This window comes from Patiria miniata, unplaced genomic scaffold (genome assembly GCF_015706575.1).
Source record: "Patiria miniata isolate m_02_andy unplaced genomic scaffold, ASM1570657v1 HiC_scaffold_14, whole genome shotgun sequence".
NCBI classification, from domain to species: domain Eukaryota; kingdom Metazoa; phylum Echinodermata; class Asteroidea; order Valvatida; family Asterinidae; genus Patiria; species Patiria miniata.
This window is the reverse complement of record NW_024037052.1, coordinates 11,898,480-11,922,559: the sequence shown is the minus strand read 5'-3', so window position 1 is coordinate 11,922,559 and position 24,080 is coordinate 11,898,480. Positions and strand designations below refer to the sequence as shown.

General features: G+C 42.3%; 2 protein-coding genes and 1 non-coding gene across 4 annotated transcripts in view; 1 reads left to right on the top strand and 2 right to left on the bottom strand.

The window, feature by feature from the left end:
• Positions 1-2,392, bottom strand: LOC119722072. Its single transcript, XM_038192078.1, has 4 exons — positions 2,119-2,392; positions 1,118-1,348; positions 840-983; positions 1-668 (listed from the first exon to the last, which is right to left on the bottom strand). Exons 1-4 carry the CDS (start codon positions 2,245-2,247, stop codon positions 450-452), a joined length of 723 nt encoding a protein of 240 aa, XP_038048006.1. The 5' UTR covers positions 2,248-2,392; the 3' UTR covers positions 1-449.
• Positions 2,393-3,557: 1,165 nt separating this feature from the next.
• LOC119722071 (cation-independent mannose-6-phosphate receptor-like) overlaps positions 3,558-24,080 on the bottom strand; it is a 56,675-nt gene continuing 36,152 nt past the window's right edge. The window contains exons 32-46 of one of the 2 annotated variants that reach the window (XM_038192076.1): positions 23,044-23,211; positions 21,490-21,685; positions 20,885-20,964; positions 19,825-19,985; positions 18,737-18,873; positions 17,922-18,054; positions 17,243-17,317; positions 16,915-16,998; positions 15,783-15,991; positions 14,769-14,875; positions 13,151-13,230; positions 12,228-12,401; positions 10,359-10,434; positions 9,536-9,722; positions 3,558-6,521 (exon numbers count right to left, since the gene is read on the bottom strand). In XM_038192076.1, the coding sequence (XP_038048004.1) occupies positions 9,564-9,722; positions 10,359-10,434; positions 12,228-12,401; positions 13,151-13,230; positions 14,769-14,875; positions 15,783-15,991; positions 16,915-16,998; positions 17,243-17,317; positions 17,922-18,054; positions 18,737-18,873; positions 19,825-19,985; positions 20,885-20,964; positions 21,490-21,685; positions 23,044-23,211 (1,839 nt within the window). In that variant the 3' untranslated portion in view covers positions 3,558-6,521; positions 9,536-9,563. The remainder of the gene's footprint in view (positions 6,522-9,535; positions 9,723-10,358; positions 10,435-12,227; positions 12,402-13,150; positions 13,231-14,768; positions 14,876-15,782; positions 15,992-16,914; positions 16,999-17,242; positions 17,318-17,921; positions 18,055-18,736; positions 18,874-19,824; positions 19,986-20,884; positions 20,965-21,489; positions 21,686-23,043; positions 23,212-24,080) is intronic. The other variant, XM_038192077.1, reaches the window with a different exon arrangement.
• Positions 14,176-14,248, top strand: Trnat-ggu. Its single transcript has one exon. It is a non-coding gene; the product is annotated as a tRNA-Thr (tRNA).

The window sequence follows — 24,080 nt, the reverse complement described above, 5'->3', positions numbered from 1 at the left end:
CGGAGCTACCGACTGACTTCTTCATTTACTAACTAAATGACCAATTGAATGGCTAAATTTTCTTCAATATTGCAAAAATATTATTCAGCCCTCCTCAATGTCATGGCCCTAAAATTATGTTTTCCAGATTTCCAATGTAATTGATTAACCCTTCCCATCTTGTCATATTGAATTTGAATATAAATCAACCCCTGATTTATTAAACTTGCTTTCAATCTTTGAATCAACCCTCGATACTGTAAGCTGTGACGTCAAATAGTATAACCCCAATTTGTCGTTGTTTTCATAATTAAAAATCCTGCAATTGCAATCCCCCACTTTTTGTTGCTGTTTACAATATTGTGAATTCTATTAAAATTGTTATCCCCATTTTGATGTTATTTACATAATTGTGAATCCTATTAAAATTGGCATCCCCCCATTTTTTTCTCTTTTTGTTGTTTGTTCAGTCACAGCTCTATGCACTCTTCCCCCAATTCCTCCTCCTCGATCTGGTCTGGTTCCACGCCTCTCATCGGTGATGCCACAATGACTTTCCGTGCCTGGTCCACCTCCTCTTCTCTCAGGGCCAGGTTCTTCAGGGCAGCGCACAGGCGCACGTCGGCGCGGCGCTGTTTCCGCTGCATTTTGCGAAAGCCTCGGTGGATGATCGCCCGATCTTGAACAATCTGTGAATAAGCAAAATGAAATCTTCACGTCAGCTGAAATTTTAACAAGTTTGCCTTCAGTACCAAACTGTTGGAGTCATAGTAGATAAGGTGAGGTACGGTGCACCAGATACATGCATGTGAGGTGATTGAATGAGGTACATGAGGCATCTGTGAGGTATCTCTACCTACCTGGGACATCATCTCTTTTTGGTGGAGGCGCTCTGCTGTCATTTGGATCTTTTCCTCCTTCAGAGCGGCCAAGTTGTAACGGGCTCTCCCAATGTCCACCACCAAGTGCCGGGTCTGCTGCCTGCGGACCTTGTCAATCACATTCTGTTTCGTCGAGAAAAAAAGAAAGAAATACGTATTCAGCACCGATGAATTGTTGTGCCTCAAGCTTTCTGCTCTATTCGTTGGTCAAGTTTTGTAGTTACACTGTCTCTTTACCACTTCTCAGCTCAACTTACCCTGCGGCGTTCTTCGGCCAAGTTCATGCGGTTCTCTATCTCCTCTCTTAGCTTGGCATCACCTCGGGCCTCTCTCAGTTTCTTAGCCTCCATCAGCTTCTGCAGGCGGGCTGGTGGCTTCTTCAGGAACCCGAACTTCTCGTGGACGAAGTACTCGTAGGCGATGCCGCCGGAACGGGTCTTGGGGCGAGCCACGATGATAGGCTGGTCCTCGGGCAGGGCAGGGGCCGCCTGTCATCATTCAACAATTGAGCCTAACTTAAATCTACGATCTTGACTGTCATCAATACGGACATCATAATTGCTAGTTTTAAGTCAATGTACATAATTATATTAACTAAATTTACTGATCAAGAAATTAGAATTACAGTGGTGCTCCTAACTTGCTCCTGGAGAGTAAATTATACTGGTCAACATGGTACCATAAAAAAACATCTACCCTGTATCGATTCAATTCAATTCAATTCAAACTCACAAATGGAATTGTCTAAAATGTATAAGAGGTAAATATTTAGATATAGATATGGAAGCATCATCTAGACGCCTATGCGAGATGCCTCGCGGATGGACTAACGCAAAACAGAAACAAGAACAAGTACATGCACACTGTTGGACTAAGACTGCACCTAAGCACAAAAATTAGAAAAGCACTTACTGAGAGAAAGAAAATCAAACATTTGCTGAAAAGCCAAATGAGCAGCAAGCTACGTCAGATATTGGGAGATATCTTGTATAGGCATGTTTGAATGTACCCAGAGTGATTCAGTAAATTCGTCAATGGCATTCGATACGCAATATATAATTATATAGGCCTACACAACATTCCTTTTTCTTTATGGTTTGCCGATGTTTCTTACATTTATTTCGTTTTAAATCTTGAAGTGATCGTTCGTAAAGCTACAACCCGACTAAATTTGAATATTCAAAGCCTCAACTTTGCGCATGGGGACGTATTGAAGGTTTTCTATAGCAACATCAATGTGATTTTCAGCATAACTTACCCGATTCTTGTTGCGACGGTTCTTGAAGAATTTCCAGAAGGAGAAAGACTTGTTTTTGATCATTCCTGAGGAAATCTCATCGGCTGAAGACGGAGCCGAAACAACTTTGGACTCATTGCTACCACCCATGGCTGATGATTATCGACTTATATTCACTCAAAAAGTAGCTCAAAAATTCTCGAAAATAATAGCGATGCTACTCGTTTGCTTGATATCGTTCCACTGCCTGATTTGTTTACGTAAACATGCGCCTTTAAGGGCCGCTTGGTGTTTGGTGGAACGTTTTCTCCATAGAAACTTATGCAAATACTGAAGACTTGAGTAAAATCTATTGTTTCGACATAAAGGAAACACCAACTTCTCTGTTACGTATACAGCATGCGCGAATGACAACGTAATGTTTACTTATGGAAATTCGTGACGCAGGGGATACCGGTATCAAACTGCGTCACAATCAGGAACGCGCGCGTTTGGAAGGCTTTCATTGGTCAGTTGTATCGCATGAATATGTATACCGGCACTTAGTACATTATACGGACCAATGGCGCAGGGTTTTAGCGCGTGCGTTTTGCTCGGCGGACCAAACATTAATATTTAAGTTGCTAAGTTGACACACGTGCGTTCCTTCCCTCGTGACGCAGCGATGTGGTTTCGTCTATGTCGAAACAAAAGCTCAGAATCAGAAATACAGTAAATCTGGATAAGTCAAACCTCATCGGAACAGGTTCAAATTTTGACTCTGTTATACTTCTGAAGGCAAAGGATTCTGTTTTTTATTTAACAGTTGCTTTAAGTTAAGTAGAGTTTGACTTATCGAGATTTCACTATATCATTAATTTGCATAAGTTGCTATAAAGAAAACTTTCAACCAAACAATATGGCAGCCCATTATGGCACACGTAGAAGTAAACGAATCAAGTGGTGGAACGCGGTATCAAGCAAACGAGTAGCGGAATTGAAAAATGGTCAAGAAAAAGTCGTTCTTCTTTCTTCTTTCGGATTCCACCCCCCCCCCCCTCAGATCTCGATCATCGAGTGACGAAAAAATATAAAACTCGGTACATGTATAGAACAACTTAATATCAACATACCCAGGAGATTCCATGACAATAGGTTAAAGGGTTTTTAATTACTGCTAATTAACTATTCATATGCACAAACGGTAATTCTGCTTTGTGTACACTTCGTATATGGGGAAATACAGCCTTTCACCGGAAAATGTTTCGCTAGCGCTGCGCGACAAACCCATTGTCCGAATTGTATGTTTTTGGTATCAACAGATGCGCAAGACTCGAGGCTAAAAATGTCAGGACTCGGGTCGCGAACAATTATTTTGCAAGGGTGGGGGTGGGGGGGGGGGGGGTCGGATTCCGCCCGGCCCTTTTAGGGTTAAGGTTATTCTTGTTTTTGTTATTTTAAGGAGACACAAAAACTTATAGTGAAAGATTTTACATTTTAGCAGATTTGTTAAAGCATTTATTTTTCTTCCTTTTCATTTTTACAAGCAAGATTCCATATACTTTTAATTTCAGAAACCTCTTAATAAGGAATATTACAGTACATATCATCAACTAAAATAAATCAGACTTAAATTTCAAAATAATCTTGAACGTAAAATTAAAAAAAACTTGACAGTCAACCTCTAAGCACCTTTTAGAAAACAAACAAATCTTCTTTAAATGAAAATGTTTAAGAATTTATTGAAACCATCTCGGCAAAAATTATATTAGGATTTCAAATCAATTCTTTGAAAATGAAATCAAATCATAATTTTCATAGGTCAGGGACCTTTCTTGGCTACGATCACCAACATTTCCTCAAATCTTTTTTTTTTTTGTGGCTTTCTTAGCATGTGAACTTGCTTTCAACGATGTAAGTCTCTAGCTAGGTTGTAGTTCACAAAAAATAACCGGTGACGTCATAAAATGTTAGAGCGCCCTCTAGCGACCGATACAAAACCAAATCAATGCCTTGAAAGAGTTGTGGTACCTCAGCCCGGTATATTCTCAGTAAAGTTGAGATATTCTCTTGTATTAACTCCATTAATACTTGTAAACTTTAAAACATAACTTACTTCTGGTTAACCTTAATCCCTCATAACCTAACCTCGGTTAAACAGTTTGAATACTTTCAACCCAGTTAGCAAAAATATACACCCATTGTAAATAGATTTGTGTACTTTAACAGCCTACGAAATCCCGTACCACTGTTCTCTGTGTTCTTAATACTGATTGTTATTGTTTGGTTTGCAGATGCCATGGTTCTAACCAAGATTGTAATAAACTTGCTATAAACTACAGAAAAGTTTCCCATGATTCTATTTGTCACAATTATTAAAGGTAGAGAATGTAATTTGCAGCTAAGAAACAAAAAAAAAGGGGAAGATCATTTCCAAAGTCACGTGGAACTTTTCGTAAGTGGTTCGTCTTTAATTCGGTGAAGCCGTGAATGGGGGCGCGCATCACATACTGAAATTTGTATCCTTGTGGAGAAATTTCTTGTTTTCGAGTTTGAAAGTACAGTTTCAAAATGCTCTTATTTTTACCAGAATTAATTTCCTTGGCTGAAATTCGGAATTAATATCCCTTTTCTAAACTCTATCATTTGCGACAGATCATCATACCTTGGAAATTCCTAGTTTTTGAGTAAAATCCATATATCTGTTTCGTGAAAACCTTGTGGAGACGTATTCATCTATAGAAATTGCCCTGTGGAGACGTGTACAATCTTTTGTTCCCTATTGTGCGCATGTCTCCAGAGGGCACGGTGTATCAGATCAAGCGTTTACACAACAATGCACACACGTGCACAAATGACAAACGACATACTCTACCTTTAAACGAAAGTCAACATTTTGCCAAGCAATTTCAGTAACAAACACAAAGGTCGTAACCGCATAATAATTCTTGGAACGCACACTTACGGATTAAGCAAAAATCACATTAAATTTGCACATGTTTTTTAAACCGATACAAAAGTTTGTTTGCTCCTTCCTAATTAAAACACATTATTTTTTTTTAATACGATTTAACCGCACTTTATACCTCAATGGTAATAACATAGCAATAGATTCGTAGAGTTGTACAGAGTTTTACTCATCACACGAAACAAATAGCAGAAAATATAACATCTTTTAAAGCTTACATGCCCATAGAAATTACTTGTAATTTTTGTAAGAAGCCGCCTTGGATCGCACAAAAACCAACACTGGAGTAATCCTATGGCACGTTGTATAAAACAACATAGATGCCTTTGTGAAATAACAGTGGCTGGGCTGCAAAGTCCTGAATCCATCAAAATCCATCAAAAAAGGCTTTAGATTTTGGTGGATTCTGTAGGGTCTGGGTTAATACATGGAAAGACTACAGTAAGCAAAGTACAAAACATAGGAATCGTCGCCCACTAATATAATATTAATAAATGACCAACAATAGCAAGTATTTACATATTAGAACTCAATAATAACAATTAGAAAAGAATCGATACTGGACAACCTGGAACAAAAATGAACCGCTTAGAACCAACTAGGAATGGTTAGTTCCAACTGGAACAAACTGTAACAAATTGGAACAGAAGGTACCTCATAGAACCTTGATGAACTAGTCATACTTGAGTCTAACTGGTTTAGTACACACTGGAACCGAACTTAACCATGACTTAACCAACTGGATTGAATTGGAACTAGAAGGTACCACATAGAACCTTGATGAACTAGTCAAAATGGAGTCTAACTGGTTTAGTACACACTGGAACCAAACGTAACCATGACTTAACCAACTGGATTGAATTGGAACCAGAAGGTACCACATAGAACCCCAATGAATCAGTAAAAAATTAAGTGGTTTAATACCCACTGGAACCAAACACACAAAACTGGAACTGGATTGTTCCACCTGGAACCGGATCGTACCACCTGGAACCAAACGGAATCACTGTGAGAAGACTGGGACAAGACAGGAACCAAACTTGTTCCCAGTGGAACTTAACGATACTCAACACCATAACAGCAAATCAAACGTTCTATCTGGTATATCATTGCGAAATATACAAAATTTATCCAGCTTTATTCTTCAGAGGTGGGGAAACATTTAATCACAGAACCACGTAATTCACATCAACTTGTTGGAACATTTATCAGTTCTAATAGAAAAATTCCAAAGGCTTTAAAGTTCCAGCACATTACAGTGCATTTCTGAGTATCATAGAAGCTGTTCCTGCCGATTAGGCAGAGGGTCTTACATCGCGAGTGAACGACTGAATCCAGCGAAGTGAAAGCCTCCAGCAGTAGAGGGCGCTCTCCCACAATGACAGGCACTTATACTCAGAATGCCTACATGTTACTAAGTACTCGATCATTTCTGCACCATGGATTCTAGTCTTGAACACTGAAATTGAAAACAGACCTGAAAAAAAAACCTAATAGTTAAAATCAGTCCAACAATGTACCATGATATATAGGTTTTCTCGGTCAATTTCGGCAAATGAGCAGCCAATTTAATTTTCGTGCGTTCGAATTGAAGCTATTTTGCCTCTCCAGTTGTTACTGCGTTTCAAATTCAGAATTCGGCCATTCAATTTCGTTTTGAGGCATTCAAATTCCTTTAGCACTGTGTTCAATTTAGCATATCGTCATTCTTTTTCGTGACACACAATCATCATTCAATTTAGCAAAGCCTGTTCGACTGGAGATTTTACTGATTTAATTTTTTTCAATTCCGTAAAGAGGCAATCAATTTCGCTTAAAGAGAATTCAAATAAGTACGACTAAAGAAATACGAATAAACAGATAAACTGTACTAGGCAACTGTTTCGTATCTTCACTTTAATTCAGGCAAACCTTGTTTTCTTTATTTATGCTTCCAGTAGACTTTACATTGGGCCAATGAGGTTTTTTCTTCTTCTTTGGTTTCTTCTTCATTCTTTTTTTGGGGGGGGGGGGTCTTTATTGGTTAACTGACCAAGACCAAATTTTGTATTGTGTTTGAATGGGGTGTTTCTTTATGTTTTTCCTGGTTATTTATTGTTAATGTTGTTTCTTCCTCAACCATCAATCTGTTGGCGTGCCAGACATCTTGGCATATATGTTTGGGTATGGTTGTACCACTGCATGCACTTCACTTGGGTGATGACATCAACGCTCTGGATGGCTGCTTGTTGAAGGAGTTCGCACCTTCACTGCTGCATGTTCATTCCTGCTTGCTGGGCAGCCTGTCTGTCTCCGACACGTTGTTGCCACTCAGGTAACCCAAGGATGCGTTTAACTGCAGCCTTGAATGCAGAGTGTGCCATCTCCGTGCTGTTCAGGAATGGGGAGTAGGGAGGGAGGCGCTTCAGCTGGATCATTGGGTTGGCACCTTCAGGGAGTTGGGCGCGCACGTGAGGCCTCGCATTGTCGTATATGAGGTAAATGGGTTCGTCGTCTGGGAAAACTGCATCACACTCTTGAATTGTGTCCGCAAGAAACTCCTCGAATCTCTCATGCGTCACAGTTTCGAATGCGATTCGGTGGTGCACCAAGCCTACTTCACTAGAAACAGCGAAGGTGACATTGCAATTTCTCCCTCGTTGTCTGTCGACGACTCGTCTTGCAGCGATCCCTCGTGGAGCTCTACCCTGGGAGCGTCGAGTCCAGACGTTATAACCTGTCTCGTCAATGAAGACTAGATGCGCCAGAACACCATGCTGCAGGAACCACTCACCATACTGGACGCGTTGATCAAGAACTTCAGGGGAATTTCTTGCATCAGGGACGTCCTCCACTAGTTTCAGTGTAATCATCATCCCATCCAAGGCCCTGGCTATGGTGGCAGTAGAAACCTGGGGCTTCTCTGGCAGATGCTCACTCAAACTAGCCTTCATTTGTTGAAGTGTCAAGACAGGATTAGCGTCAAGGATGCCTTGCAGATGGTTTCGCATGTCATCATCCATCTTGCTGTGGGTTGCTCCTCCTCTTGCCAGCGTCTCTCGCCTTCCAGTCCTCAAATATGTTGCAACAATTGATCTGGCTGTGGACTTGTTGATGTTCAAATTGACCGCAAGCTCAAGGTTGTCTTGCTCGTTTCCCTCGAAGGCCTCAATCAACCTTTCTCGATCTACCTGGGCCGATCTAGCGTAGCGACCACGAGCTGCCATTTCTAGAAATATGCGTGTAAAACTGTAGCGAAAGCTCGTCTTCGAAGTACATCGGCAAAGTGACTCAAGTGCCAAAAAGTGAACCGTATTTATGCCTTCAACATTCTTAAGGAAACACAAATTTAACAAAGCATTTTTTAGATTGCACAAATTCCAGAAATGACTGCCCAAAAATGAATTTGAATGACTAAACACACACCTCAAAAAGCTCCTGCGAATTTGAATGCTGCTTTGTTGAATTGTTAAATTGCATGATTATTTTGTTAAATCGAATGACGCAACAGTACATTTGACTGGTCATAAAACGAAATCGAATGACCCTTTTCAGTAGCATTTGATTTCGCGCGAAATAGAATAACGTAGTGGTTAAATTGGCTGCTCATTTGCCGAAATTGACCGAGAAAACCTATATTAAAGGTGTAAGTCTTTGAAAAAGAAGAGAAACTTTTTCAATGACATGCACTCAATAAGCCATTTGCGAATTAAATACGAGTTGCATCTGGTACCATGACTTGCTCGAATGCTTGGCACATTTTAACTTTGCATTCTCCCGACCAAAGAGACTGTTACTACATCACGTGATTCAGGGCAAGCCTTATGCAAGCAACCCCCAGCTCCGGCATGGTCTGGTGTCTTTGTGCCGTTCTCACCCATTGTGAGCAATGTATTGATGCTGAGCGTCTCTTACATAACATTTAAAACTGGCAACGTGACAGGCTCTCGACCAATAGGAATGGGTAAACCGTCTTAGGTATTTATGAATAAATGTTAATACTGAAAACTGCCATTAATGGACATTTAGCAGGTACATCCACATTATGAACATACGTTCGCAAACAAGATTCTATTATTAATAAATCATCCCCCATTTTTGGGGATTATGCCCAGGAAACTATCATGATTTTGTCAGCATCCCCCGTTGCTGGCAAAGATGACACTCCACACAGGTGTGGAGTGTCATGGCCTAGCGGTTAAGAGCACCGGACTCATGTTCTGGTGTTTCAGAGGCAACAGTGACGTGGGTTCGAGCCCGGGCCCGGACACTTGTGCCCTTAAGCAAGGCACTTAACCATTATTGCTTCGTCCTTCGAATGGGACGTTAAGCCGGAGGTCCCGTGTGTTGTATAAGGCCTAACGCACGTAAAAGAACCCAGTAACACTTATCGCTAAGAGAAGGGGGTTTGCCCCGGTGTTTCTGGCCTCCTAGTTATGCTTCTTTGTGGAAGTCCTTAGGAGAAGAACCAACCAAGTATCAAGTATGCCACTGTATTCCAATAACACCCACCTTTATAACTCCACACACTGAGTGCGCATTATACACTGGGCAAGATTTCCTCATCGCTGTCGTCTCTGTACTCAATGGGGTTGCCCCTGCTGTTGTCTTTGAGCAAGTCCTCGTCCTCGTCATCGCTGTAGATGCCTCGGGCGTTGCTCTGGCCCAGTAAGGACTCCTCAACGTCCCCGTTGGAAAGCTGTCGATAATTATTCATAAAAAATTAATAACTTTCCAGATAAGTCAGCAACATGAGTAAGTCTGCAGTTACAACATATATGCCTATGTTTTGTTGAGTTTGCACGATCTTGAAAAAAAAAAGGTTGGACACTCAACTTTTCATAAACATAGTTCCAGCACATCCACAACCTCGTTGGAAGTGTAAGTGGCAGTGTGTGGAATATACACATGAGAATATGCACGTGAGAGTTGGTAATGACGAAATCTGGGGGGATTTTGCAAACCATGGAAGCATGCTTTGCAAAATCCCCCTGATTTCGTCTCCGGCTTTTCAACTTTGATTTGCACAAGCCCAAAGCATCAGAACATATGCATGAAAGCGCATGAGCCCACAGCAATGGCATTCAATTGTTTTTCAATATTGGCACAATATTTCAGTTTATGGGCTTCGTGCACCAACGAAAGAGGGCGCCCTTTTACCTATCAACGATGTCCCATGGGTGGGACATTTAGCTGGATGACGCGCACCGTTCCTTGTGTGTGACGCACGTACACCAGGGGATTTGTACTATGTACATGCAGTGGTATGGCCGCGCGTCGTGGCAAAATTGCAGTCAGGCAAGATGTTTGCAACTTTGGAATTCACGACACTCACCTGTGAATATGAGTAAGTGGGGACCTTACTGTATGCACCAGGGAAGAAGCCTCTCAGTTTATAGTAGACTGCTGACCTGGTAAAAGCAGAAACCACAGAAAAAGGAAAACAAACGATCAGGTTTTCTGCTTGATAAGATATAGTGTGGTCAGAGATATTGTAACTTGTCTCTGGCACCACAGGTGCTAGTGTCCTGTGACATAGGTGCTAGTCTCCAACACCATATATCCAACACTATCAACACAAGTCTCCAACACTATAGGTACTAGCTAGTCTCCAACACTAGGTGCTAGGTCTCCAGCACTATAGGCAATATGGGCACCTAAAGTGCCATAAATGCTAGCTTCAAAGACCAACACACGCTAGGCACCAGCACTACTTTAGGTATGTGTTAATCACAAACACCATAGGTGCTAATTAAGGGCACTATAGGTGTCAATCATTGGCATTATATTAAAGGGCTAGTCTGTAGCACTATAGCAGACCTGCCAACCTTTGGGATCGAAAAACTGTATTCAGAATCTCCAAAAGTTGTATTTTTCATAAAAAAACTGTATTTTTCAAAAACGTGCATAGACGGGCTATACGAACAAATAAATGTGGCTGCAATGCTCCATTTTTAATACATCTTAATTAAAGTTATAAAAACAATGACCAGAGGTCTCCCTGCGGGTGGTAAACCCAATCATAATCAAACAACTTGCATGAATAAGGATATTGATCATATACCTTATTCATAAACAAACTGCTTTAAAAACTATTCAAAGCAAGTCTACCTAAACATAAACTAAAGACTAGACTTCCTCATGTTTGCAATAAATAAACCTATAACGCAGGTGAAACATTCATATGACTTCCAAGTATAATCTAAACTTATTCATGTTTTATCACGTCGCCGCCAAGTGCCAGTTTGATTCTTGAATCATAATTCACGTGCACACACTAAATGTTTTAAAAAATACACAGCGATCGAACAGAGTTTTATTTTAAACTTGGCTTGCCCGAAAAAGAAATCAATTTCTTGCATTTGCTGGCTGATTTACCTGGTTCGGTTTGGGCCACCCACTTTAATTGTTGATTTGTCTGATTTCAGAACGTAGTATCAAACTTTACTTCTATTCAAAAATGTTTGACATAAACGGAACACCACGTGCACGCACGTTGTGACTATCGTACACGAACATCAAAATGTATTCTGTGTATCGTGCGTGCACTGAGAAAAAGAAAGTCTGTTGACTGCATGTAAGATCTACCGTACGTACTCCTACTGGTATGTGTGTGTACGAATACAGACATTTATTTCTGCGGCGGGGTGCTGCTGCTTGAAGTATCGGCACTCCGGGAATGGACTGGTTCTAGTTTGTGATACTGTGTACATAATGTACATCGCACAGTGGGAATCGCGAAACCAGATTCAGTTCATGCATGCAGTACATCGTTTGCTTGGCTGCTTGCAATTTACGTTGTTTCAGCCAATTTTACCCGGCAGAAATCTACACTCACAGCCGCTTTGAACTAGGATTTGTCCAGGCGTGTCAAATTGGTCAAAACCCGTATTTTATGGGGGAAAAACGTACATTCGTATTTTCAACAAATTCCCGTACGAAATACGGCAGAATCGTACAAGTTGGCAGGTCTGCTATAGTAAATAGACCCCTGCTTTATAGGTGCAAGGCTATAGCAATATGTGCTAGTCTATAGCACCATAGGTACCAGTTTCCAGCACCATAGGTGCTATACCCTGGAATCATAGACAACTATAAGTCTGCAGTATTTCAGCAATGTGGGTCACCAAGATCCCATTCCATTCTACAGAAAAACAGTGATTGCAGTTTTAGGTGAAATAATGAGTTGGTTGTTATCACGTACCTTCTTTCCGACTTGTGGAATACAATAATGAGCAGACAGAGCACCACAACTCCTGCCAGTATGCCTATGACCGCAGGGATCTTGGAGCCAGAACCACTAGCAGGGCCATCAGTTCCCCCTTTGTCTCCTTTGCCACCGCTGCCACCGTTGTGATTTGGGGCTTCTGTTGGAGTCCTGCCAGCGCAAAAGGAAACATATCTGTGAATGCTGAAAAAAACTCTTGTAGCACGTACAGGAGCAAATCAGTGAACAACTCGACTCATATTTGACCCAAGCTGGGAATCAAACCTGGGCCACAGAGGTGAGAGGCGAGCGCTTAACGCACTGTGCCACCCATGCCACCCAAGTAGTTGATCAGCTTCGTTTCTGTGGATGTTGTAGTTGATCAACATCAAACTCCACTTTGCATATGCTGCAGTTTAGTGAGCATCCTAAAATCTGCTACAATAGTAAATTAACAAGTACCAAGTGGTACAACCCACGGCGGCCGGGTAACGTGTGAAGATGGCTATACAGTACCGTCCGTGAACCTGTGCTGTACTGGTACCTCGAGAGTATAGAAAATGAAAAGAAATGGGGCGTGATCTAATATGCAAAAAATATGCATATTAGACGTATGCGCAACAATGTTTGCAAAACCGGTCTTCGAATGCAAAGCTGTAATACTTGCAAAGCTGTAATACTTGAGTTGCATGAATACAATATATGGCCGAGTTAAGTGTCCACCGACCAACCAACCAACCAACCCACCAACCAACCAACCAACATAAGCAGCTCAAGCCCATGGCATGTTTCAAACCGCCATGGGAAAAAATGACAAATGGAACCAACAGTGTTATTTTCTTAGACTTCATTTGGAAGACCCTTTTGTTTTACTTTTCATCACATCATTGTGAAAGAAGAGAATATTGTTTCTTGCTTACAGTGTGCTGCACATTGCAGACGTAGTCCAGATGAAGTAGTACTGGCAACTGACCGATTCAAAGTCGAATCTGGGTTGACCCTGAAACAGAAAAAAATCACAGAAATATTTCTAAATTCTTTAAATGGAGAAACTGTAGAGGGTTATATGCTCCTTCCTAGCGCACGCCCACCCGCCCGCAGAGCAAGTCTGTTTGATGTCGGGTATGGTGTTAAAATGTTTACAGAAATAACACACACGAACAGGTACATTTGTTAATGGTGTAAATCAAGGATTTTCTATTGTTCCTTTTCCCTTTTCCTTTGTTTATACTCTAACTTTTTTGTAACAGCTCTAATTGGTTTTGCACACGTTTTCTAATTGAGGTCTTCCTCAATTTGGTTCCTGTCCTCAATTCATCGATGATGTTGCACGTGTGTGTTCTCAATTTACACCATAAACATGCACGTGCAGACATGAACGTGTTCTACCTAACCCCTGAGGACCGACACACAAAGGGAGAACAACAGATCCTTTCAGTCCTGGGTCTTTTGTTGAAAACAGTCCTCTATCCTATGGTTATGTGCTTAGTCTATGAGAGAGTGTTATAATACACGGACAAAGGGAAACACAAAGCATTGTCCTCCAGAGTATAGTAAAACCAGAGTGTATGTGCAGACACAAACAGCACTTTGTATACAGCTCTGGACAACAGGGTAGGCAAGACATCAGTTATTTTATGATGTCACAGACAGCAGGGGGATTTTTGAGGGCAAGGCCACAACAAAATAATTTTTCAAATCACAGCTATTTCCATCATTGTTTCCAAACCATTTGTGGTATTTTTTTTCTAATTCTATTTCTTATTTCTCTTTCTATAAAAGCTGTATCCTCTCTGAGTGGTCCCCATTTGCTATTTCCCAGGTTTGCAGCATTGCAGATGTTTGCTAGCATCGTGACTTTGGGCGTGATCCCTGGCTACATGACATATAGGGGTTTACAGCCCTTGGACAAAGACACTGACAAAATGGGGAACCGCCAACATAGGGCTGGATAGCTCACTTGGTAAAGCACCGGAACGGTAATCCGGAGGTCGCAGGTTCAAACCCTGCTCCAGTCAATTTCTTTGTTCAACTTTATAATTATTATGCATGCATCTTGTATGTCTCCCTTTGTGGTTTAATAATAAATAATAATAATACCGGAGTCTTATATAGCACATGTATCTACTAACAATTAGGTACTCAATGCGCTGGAAATTATGTTATTCAAGAAAGGTAAATGAAGTTTATGAGAAATATAAGACCCATTATGTAGCACCTTTAAGGGTTTACAAGGTGCTGCGGCGCATTAAGCAGCCACTGCCAGAAACACCGGGGCAAACCCCTTCTCTTCTAGCGACAAGTGTTACTGGGTTCTTTAACGTGCATTACACAACACATGGGACCTCCGGCTTTACGTTCCATCCGAAGGACAAAGCAATAATGGTAAAGTGCCTTGCTCAAGAGCACAAGCACCATGTTCTCTCGGTCAGGATTCGAACCCATGTACCACAGCACCCCACTAAGTTTACTTGATTAAGTTTTCAATTGTCATTTATGCGATTATTTCAATGTTGTTGAACTTTTAAGGGAACTCACCAGTGCTACCGAGGGGTCGCATCTGAAAACGATTGTCGTCTCAACGTCCTCTGTGTCCTCCTTTCCGCAGGAGTTGGGGTTGGTGATCACCATCTCTAAGATTTCATCTGGGAAAGTCAAACGTCAACGTTGAAATAAATATCCCGAGAGATTGGCAAAAATCTTGTCAAGCTTGGTAGCGGTTTACCCATCAGCATCTGTCCTGCAGTGTTGTAGTTGGGTACTTTTTTCCTAGTACCGAGTACTGCCGAGTACCGAGTACTGCCGAGTACTTAGATTACCCGGTATGAGTATGAGTACGAGTACTTGTACTCCCAAGTACAAGTTCAGGTCTCCGAGTACGAGTACTTATACTTCCGAGTACGAGTACGAGTATTTCTATTTCCGAATACGGCCACACTGAAAATTGTTCATTGTGCGTAATCGGCCCAGGCCCAGCCAAACCCATATACAGACCCACTCACGGCTAGCTGTTAAATGTGTTTGCCCGGATGTGCACAGAAAAAAATCAGGAAACTTTGATTTTGCTGCAAGCCAATCCACCATTTCCAACTGAAAGTATCGATGATAAAATAAGGCCGGGGTAAGTCAAGCTATACCATTTTTTTTCGAGTCCTGCTATTTGAGTACGAGTACTTTGATTATCAAGTACAATTTGGACATGTCGAGTACGAGTACATTGCTTCCCGAGTGCGAGTACAGTCATCTTAATCATTATATATATCAGAAACAGGTCTTAATAGACCATTATCATGTTACCGCCATCTTGATTTTTCCCATTCAAACCAACGTAACCAAAGCGAGGCTGGAAGGAAAAATAGTCTGGTTCCTTTTGGCACAAAAAACATTATCATTCAGTACTTTTATTGGATACAGGGAACATGACTGAAATGGCTGCAGCATGATAAAGGTCTACTGCTTGGCTATTGCTGTGGCTTTGTCACATTCGCATACTGCTGAGAGTATCCATAGCCATAAGCATAAATCCCCGATTTCAAAGCCAACCTAAATCACCTTTCATGAAGAATTTCTCCTTCGTCACGTCCCCGATGTTCCTGAAGAAGGGGTCGTCTTTCTTGCTCTGGCAGACGGCGGCCGTGCTGCACTCTCCGTTGGTATCCCCGTCCACCTGGGAGCCAGCCGAGCCCAGACTGATGTAGTACATGTAGACAGACTGCTGGCCACTCTTCTCGTCTCTTTCATCACCTTCTGCTTGCCACGTGCTGCGAAACAAAAACATATGTAAATTATTTATGACTTGCATGCTGAATAATACCGTGGCAGCTGGGTTCATTCAGTTGGTACATTCCTCATTTTCCCGCTCTGCTTATATGGCTTTTCAAGATCTGAGGTTTCCATGAATGATTTTCTGCAGTTTTCTTCCACCACTTGACTGTAACGTTTAATCACACGTTCTCACAAGTCTTTACAATTCCATCACAAATCCTATAGTCTTAAGTCAAGTTACAAGCTAATCAGATTAACGTGACAAAAGGCATTCCATTGTTATTGCTTCTCCCTTGTCACTTTTGACTGGACTTGTGTTTGGAATTTTGATTTATTTTTGAAGGGACTTATGGTGAACTTGTGATGGACTTGAATAAAAAAAGTGGGATTTTGTTTCTGTCTTTTCCTAAAGCTTTCAATTTACAGTAAACCTTGCACTATTGAGGAATCAAGCTAGACCTGATCTCCTTTTGCTGTTTGGAGACAAAGTTACGCCGTGTCCGAAAGTTGTGGCTGGGGCAGGAAATAACACGTGTGTCTATGGAAGCCACTGGCTTGTGGCTACAGCCACTGGCTTGTGGCTACAGCAGCCACAGGCTTGTGGCTACAGCCACTGGCTTACGGCTTCAGCCACTGGCTTGCGGCTTCAGCCACTGGCTTGCGGCTACAGCCACTGGCTTGCGGCCACAGCCACTGGCTTGTGGCCACAGCCACTGGCTTGTGGCCACAGCCACTGGCTTGTGGCCACAGCCACTGGCTTGTGGCTACAAAGCAGCCACTGGCTTGTGGCTACAGCCACTGGCTTGTGGCTACAGCCACTGGCTTGTGGCTACAGCCACTTCCCATAGACATGTGTTTTACTCCCAGTCACAGCCAGACGATTCAGACACAACCTTATTGTTCAAAGACACGACCTTACCTGTGTTTGATGAGGGGTGACAGGTCAAAGGTCGACATAGTCTCCGGATCAGTCACCTTTCCATCTTTCAGCACAACAGCCACCCTGCAAAACACACAATCAAAAGAAAATCAGAAAATCTTGGTAGACTTTAGCATTTTGGGCTGAAATTTGAGGTATAAAAGGGAGAGTATACAAGCATGTATGTATGGTGCCAATATGCTATTTACAATTTGAATAAAGCCTGAAATCAGGCAATTGCAGGAGGAATTACATCCTGCAGAAAAGGAAATCTTGATGTAATCAGCATTACAAATGACATGTTTTAGACCTTAGATCAAATGCTTACCTCTCTTCGCTACAGGCAACCTTGGATTCCCAGACGAACGTGAAAGTACAATCCGCATCGTTGGCCGTGGACACACTGCAAAACGAAAAACAAGACACGGCAAGTCTAGTAAAGCGGATTGCGCAGTGAACAAAATTCTATTCTATCAATTCATGGGAAGTCTTTTCATGCATCAGCCTATGCAATGCACCAGATTTAGCCCATTCATTGTCAAGCCCCCCCCCCCCCCCCCCCCCCCCCGCCCAAAAAAATTCCATTAAAAAAAAAAAAATTTGCACTAGCAAAATGTAAGAATGCGATGTACACGCGAACGGTCTCCCCCTAAATAAAGTCGTGAGAAGGGTGCATTTGTACACTTTTAGTTAATATAGTGTGCCTGATTGTAGGATTTTATCAGCGCTCCCCATTGAAAATATGGTAAGAGCCAGGAGAAAATAACCGATCTACATTTCAGCACGCCTCCCTGAAAAAATGTATGGATCCACCCTACTAACCCCCCCCCCAAAAAAAATATCGGCTCTGGGCATTACGCGGTAATCCTATACAATAGCACTGCCCAGCTCACAAGTGACAGTCATTCAGTTAGTAATAAAGTTGGTCAGTGAGTCAGTCAAAATCAAAACACGCCATCCTTGAAATTCAATACAAATATCCAATTGTCCCAATCAGTCATGCAGACCTTTTCAATTTGGGACGTCCGACAACGTTGGCGCATGTGAGGATGATGTCACTCCCTGCAACGGCCGCATTCCCACAGACGCCTGGCGACCCGCCTCTGAAGCTGATTTGGATACTGGGATCACTGGCTTTTCCTGAAAAGGAAAAAGATAGTATGGTATATCACCTCGTGAAATAGAAAAGTCCAGATTTTACCGAGCGATAATATTCCTCCCATTCCACTCTGAGCCACTCAATATTTGTATATTATATAACCGACATACAGATCCTTGTCATTTGATTGGTGGAACTCACATCACGTGACATTCGTTATTGCTCCCATTCACGCCGCGGCTCAAAAGGTACTATCGGAAATACTACTGAACAGTTGGGATCATTCTTGTTCCATGACGCGGTAATGGTGTGCAAATGCATGCTGGTGTGTGCGTTCAGCGTTGCGTGTAGCGCGTATTGTTCCATAGAGCCAACGCTGTAGCTTGTAACAATTTCGTGACGGGGTGGTTTGGAAGAGAGAAATACATTTTCCTCCTGTTTTTATTGAAATAAAAGTTCAAATATATCAAATGACAAGGATCTATACGTCAGTTATATAAAACAAATAATGAGTGGCTTTAAATTGTGAAATGGGAGGAATATTATCGCTCGGTAAAATCTGGACTTTTCCAGTTCACTCGGCTTTGCCTCGTGAAATGGAAACGTCCAGATTTTACCGAGCGATAATATTCCTCCCATTCCACGCTGAGCCACTCAATATTTGTATACTCTAACACTGCGAGTGAAAAGAAAGAGTGTATATCATGCAATTCAAACACGTACCTTCGGCGTTCAGCAGCTGTGTGTAGATCATGCCTAGTATGTCAATCTTGCCATTGGGCCTCTGTCTGCATATAGAAGCCTCTTTAGGGCAACCGTCTGGTGTGTTGAAGGCCGGCTGGCACAGGTTCATGTAGTATCTGGGACAGACAATGCAAAGCACCAGACAAAACTGTGAATAGAGATGCTCTTCTCCATGTTCCAAATTTGCTGGATCCCGCGCAATCAAGAGGGCACAAACTCAATGGCGCACCCATTCTTTTCTTTTTTTAGTCCCACGCTTTGGCCTTGGTGATATGAATGTGGCCTGTTTTCGAGTAGTATAATAGGGGTGTAAGTGGCGCCACCAACGTCAAAATAGGCCACCCCAAAAAAAAAAAACAATTTTTTTTTCTGCGGCCCAAAATTTTGGGCAAAACTTTTGGGAAAAAAACAACTTTAAAAAAAAATGTCAGCCCCGCCAAAACCAAATCCTGGGTGCGCCACTGTACAAACTCACAATTGTCAACCAGCCAACAGAGCCCCTGTCGCACGCGCACACAGCGCGCAGCATGCAGGGTATTTGCGCACTGTGGAACGTCCACAATGGTATACTTCAAGCAGCGTGAACTTTGCTTCGGTATAAGCGAAAAATGTTCAACGATATTTGAGAAATAAAGATAGTGTCCTGAAATTGATTTCTTTCAAGTCAGCCTAATATAAATAATAATAATAATATCGGATGGCTTTTATTCGGGGGATATAAGAATATATTGCACTCGCCATAACAATATTGCACTCATCTTCAACTTGTGCGATAGTGTTATAGCTCGTGCAATATATTCTAGTATTCCCCTCAAAGCCATCGAATATTACAAATGTAATATTTGGGGGATATAAGAATATATTGCACTCGCCATAACAATATTGCACTCATCTTCAACTTGTGCAATATTGTTATAGCTCGTGCAATATATTCTAGTATACCCCTCAGAGCCATCGAATATTACAAATGTACGCAGTCTGGTAAAAGACTGGTAAAAATACAAACTGGTGAATGGTTTTCAATCCAAGGGACAATTTGGGAAGACGTCTGTTTGAGAAATACTTACTTGTTGCCACCATCATCTTGAAATTGCCAACTGCCGGTAATTAGTGACAGAGGCTGGAGGTCAAAGATCTTCTCCATGTAGGCGAGGTCACAGGGCATGCTCAGTGGTGGGCAGGCCAGGGGGGTCTCCCACTGGAACATGTAGTTGCAAGCATTGTCCGACTGTAGAAGGGGGGGAAAAAGAGTAAAATTTGGTTGAAAACTCATTCTACTTGGTGTAAACTGTGCATTATAAACATTGTATTGGGGAGCTTTGCATTTCAGTGATTATAATGACATAGTACTGAGCAGAGACACAATTTTCTAATTGTGGGTTTTAATCAGCCTATGGGCTCCGTGCGCAAACAAAAGAGGGCGCCCTTTTACATAGTAACGACGTCCCCATGGGCGGACATACGTTTCGCCGGTTGATGCACGCGCATCGTTCCTTCTGTGTGACGCACGTACACCAGATGAACTTGTACTATGTGAACGCAGTGGCCACGCTTCGCGGAAAATATTGTAGCCAGGCAAGATGGCGTTGTTCGGTCACCCCCAACTGTACTTTCTTTGCCGGTGAGGGGGTACTTGTGAACGGAGCGGATGTTCTTGTGAGCAGGATGGTTTACTCTCCTCGCTGAGTAGCCATGCACGGGTGAAACAAATGTTTTAATCAGTGAAAGATACTGTTCAAATTGAATACTTTTTTTTTTCATTTCAGAAGAGAAGTGTCCATTACTGGACCAAGCCAAGTCTAATGTGGCTTTCGCGAACCCGGGATTCCCGGGTTCGTATTCATGAGCCCCCTACTAAGATAATGGCTATTTAATCAGTTGACGACCATAAATATGTTCGCACATACTAATAAAACAGGTGGGAGTGCAGTGGTTTGTCCTTGATAAGCAGTCAGGCTATCCCCAATGTATGTGCGTCTGTTGTCTAGAGCCAGCCTGCCTCCCATCAGAATTTGAGTGACGAGTGACCAGCCAGTTAAGTGCTGGAAAGCTACCTTCAGCTAAGAAAGCCACATTAGACTGTGCTTGGTCCAGTAATGCGAATATTTGAACATTTATGTGACTCACAGAAAAGAAGGTCGGCTGGTTTGGCTTGACAGTTTCCGAACACTTGAAGATAATCGTTGTCTTTCTTTTCTTGGAAGCACCTAAAGCAAAAGGAGAAATTAAAATTATTTGTTGCTCATCTGTGAATATCAGAAAGGGTGATCAATTCCTTTTTCAAAATGCTGCAGCCTTAGGTGAGGCTATAGTGTGCATAGTTCCATATTTGTCACGTGTCCAAATCTTTTGTTGTACAGATCTAGTTACTATACAGGGTGAGTAAAAAAAACAAAAACAAACAAATGTCGGACTATTGTGTTTAAAATTTCGTAACTTGAAAAGTACATGAGTGATTTGAATGATTCTTGTACTAAAAGATAGCTTATGAATTGGGCTTTCATATCCTAGATTTTGAAAGTGCTACATGCTGAACTTCACTGAAACAATTTTTCTTAGGCCCGAGGCACAGTGCCGAGTGTGCCTATTGGATAATCCAGGCCTGAGTAGTACGTGCATTTAATAGCTACCTGTGCCTCCCTGACAACGTTGGAAAATTGACCAATGAAAGAAGCGCGTTTGGCTCATAAATATGTATGAGGTGTTATAATGAATTCTAAATAATTGTTTACTTTGTTCGCAAAGTGAGCCGCTGCTATACTGCAGTTTCAGGATGTGGCCCTCGATCAGGAACATCTGAGACTCCACGGTTCCCAGGGAGAAGGAGCTGTCGCCGTCATGGAGACAGACTGACGAATCCTGGCAGGAACTGTCCGACACGGCGTTGCACAGGCGGACGTTGTATATGGAATTATCTGGCCCAGTTACCTGAAAAAGTAATATGATTAAAAAAAGGTAAAGGGGGACGAACCTGTATTCACAGGAACGGAGTGCCCATCTCTCTTTCGTTAGCGATTGGGCCAGACTCGTGTGCTGCTGTGGGGGGATCGCCACACCTCCTCCACAGCGAGTCTGTTACCTTCCCAGCATTGAATAATGCCGGTACCCATTTAACACCTGGGTTGAGAGGAGTAATTGAGGTAAAGAGCCTTACTCAAGGGCACAACACGCATGGCCACGGTGGGGCTCGAACCCACAACCTCTTGATCACGAATCCTGTGTTCCACCACTAGACCACTTCATATAATATATTATTTTTATTTTGCATTCGGCGGGGATAGCCATGAAAGTCTTGCAACTTATTTCCGGTGGTGTTTCGCCTGGTAGACGATGAGGCAAGAAAATTACAGTTTTGGAGGTGGGAGGAAAACCCCGGAGGCTGAATTTGTCAGAATCTTTCTTACATGGGTAGCAATGTGCTCGTCATTGAAAAGTCAAGAAGTACTAATTCCTAGGAATCAAAATCTATTACTAAATAAACAACAAAATAATTCTTTCTCCACTTCTACATTTTTAGACTAATGGAAGACAAGCTGGATATTACTTTGAAGAGGCAGATTTGATCAATGTCGTCAAAATCCACTTTTTGTCCTGCACTGTAATGGCGTGAAGTTTACAACATTTCTTAAATTTTCTTTATTCTTCCCGTTTTATTTATTATCATGCACCTTTTCTGGCAGGCAAAATCTGAATGCCTAAATGCCTGTCTTTCACTCTTAAGCCAGTTCTTATCCAAGAAATTTTACGGCAGGCAAAATCTGAATGTTTTATCCTGCACTGTGATGGCGTGAAGTTTACAATATTTGTATTTTTCTGTATTCTTCCTGTTTTATTTTTATCGTGCACCTTTTATGGCGGGCAAAATCAAAATGCATAAATGCCTGTCTTCATTTTGAGCCAGTTCTTATCCAAGAAATGTTTTGGCAGGCAAAATCTGAATGTCTTGATATCTGTCTTCCCTTAGGACTGTGGCCAGCCCTGAGCATGGGAGGGGGGCATAGTGCCAACTAGGGGGCCCACTACTATAAAAATTACAAAAATACATATGTATTGCTTTTGCTGTTGGGGGGTGGGGGGGGGGGAATTGCTCGCCAAGGGGGGCTTGGCCCCACCAGCCCCCCTCCCCTCCCTTGGCGACGGGCCTGTCTTTCCTTCTCAACCAAATTTAACCCCCCAAACAAATTATAGCAGGAAAAATCATAATGCCTGTATAAATTCTTTCATTCTTAGCCAGATTTCAATAAAAAAAGTAATGACAGGCAAAATCTGCAAGTCAACTTTAATACCTGTTTTTCAGTTTCAGCCAGTGAGCTGAGGTCGTACTCATACTGCAGCCTGTCGTCGTAGTATTTACAGTCCTTGCCTGGGGAGGACTTGGCGGGGGGACAGACGGCATTGGTCAGCCAGGAGAAGTGGTAGGTGCATTCGCTGTAGCTGTCCATGGTGGGTGTGCCCTGAAGAATGAGAACAGAAGAGACATTGGAATGGCATTTTAGAGTAGCTACAATCCTGGCCAAATCTTGCTGGGCCCCCAACCCCCCAGCCCCCGCTCAATGTTGTCTCTCATTGCGCGGTGTGGGCTCCATCCCCTGAAGAGAACAACATTGACCGGGGGAGCAGGGGAGTTGGTGACCGTTGGAGGCGAAGGTTATTTCCAAGTGTCCCAACCATTTTGGCCGGGATTGTAGGTGCATCAGTCAAACTTACAAGACTTAAAATGCTTTAACTTAGGATTGAGCAATTCGTGGATTTGAATATCCGCTCCGTTCACAATTACCCCCTCACCGGCAAAGAAAGTACAGTTGCGGGTGACCGGACGACGCCATCTTGCCTAACTGCAATATTTTGCCGCAAAGCACAGCCACTGCGTGTACATAGTACAAATCCCTGTGTGTACTTGTGTCATCACACAAGGAACGATACGCGCGCGTCAACCAGCGAAATGTATGTGTCCCGCCCATGGGACGTCATTGCTAGGTAAAAGGGCGCCCTCTTTTGTTGGCGCAAGGAGCACATAGGTTGTTGGGTGGTTAGGCCTGCGCATAGGTTTGTTTCTTCCTCTTTTACTCTGAGTGACCCTGGTTCGATTCCTGCCAGAGTCCCTTGCTGGACTCAATTTGGGGAATTCAAACATTGCATCACCTAGTGTTTTCCTAGAAGAAGGATATCTTTTAGATATAGTAATCAACTTGCTGGACGCATTGTCCTGAAAGTAATCAATTGTTCTTTAATTTACTCATGTATTTTGTTTTTATTGACCATCCCTATGTGAATGTTGAATACATGTTGAATCTTGCAATCTTGCAAGTAAAAAGTGATCATT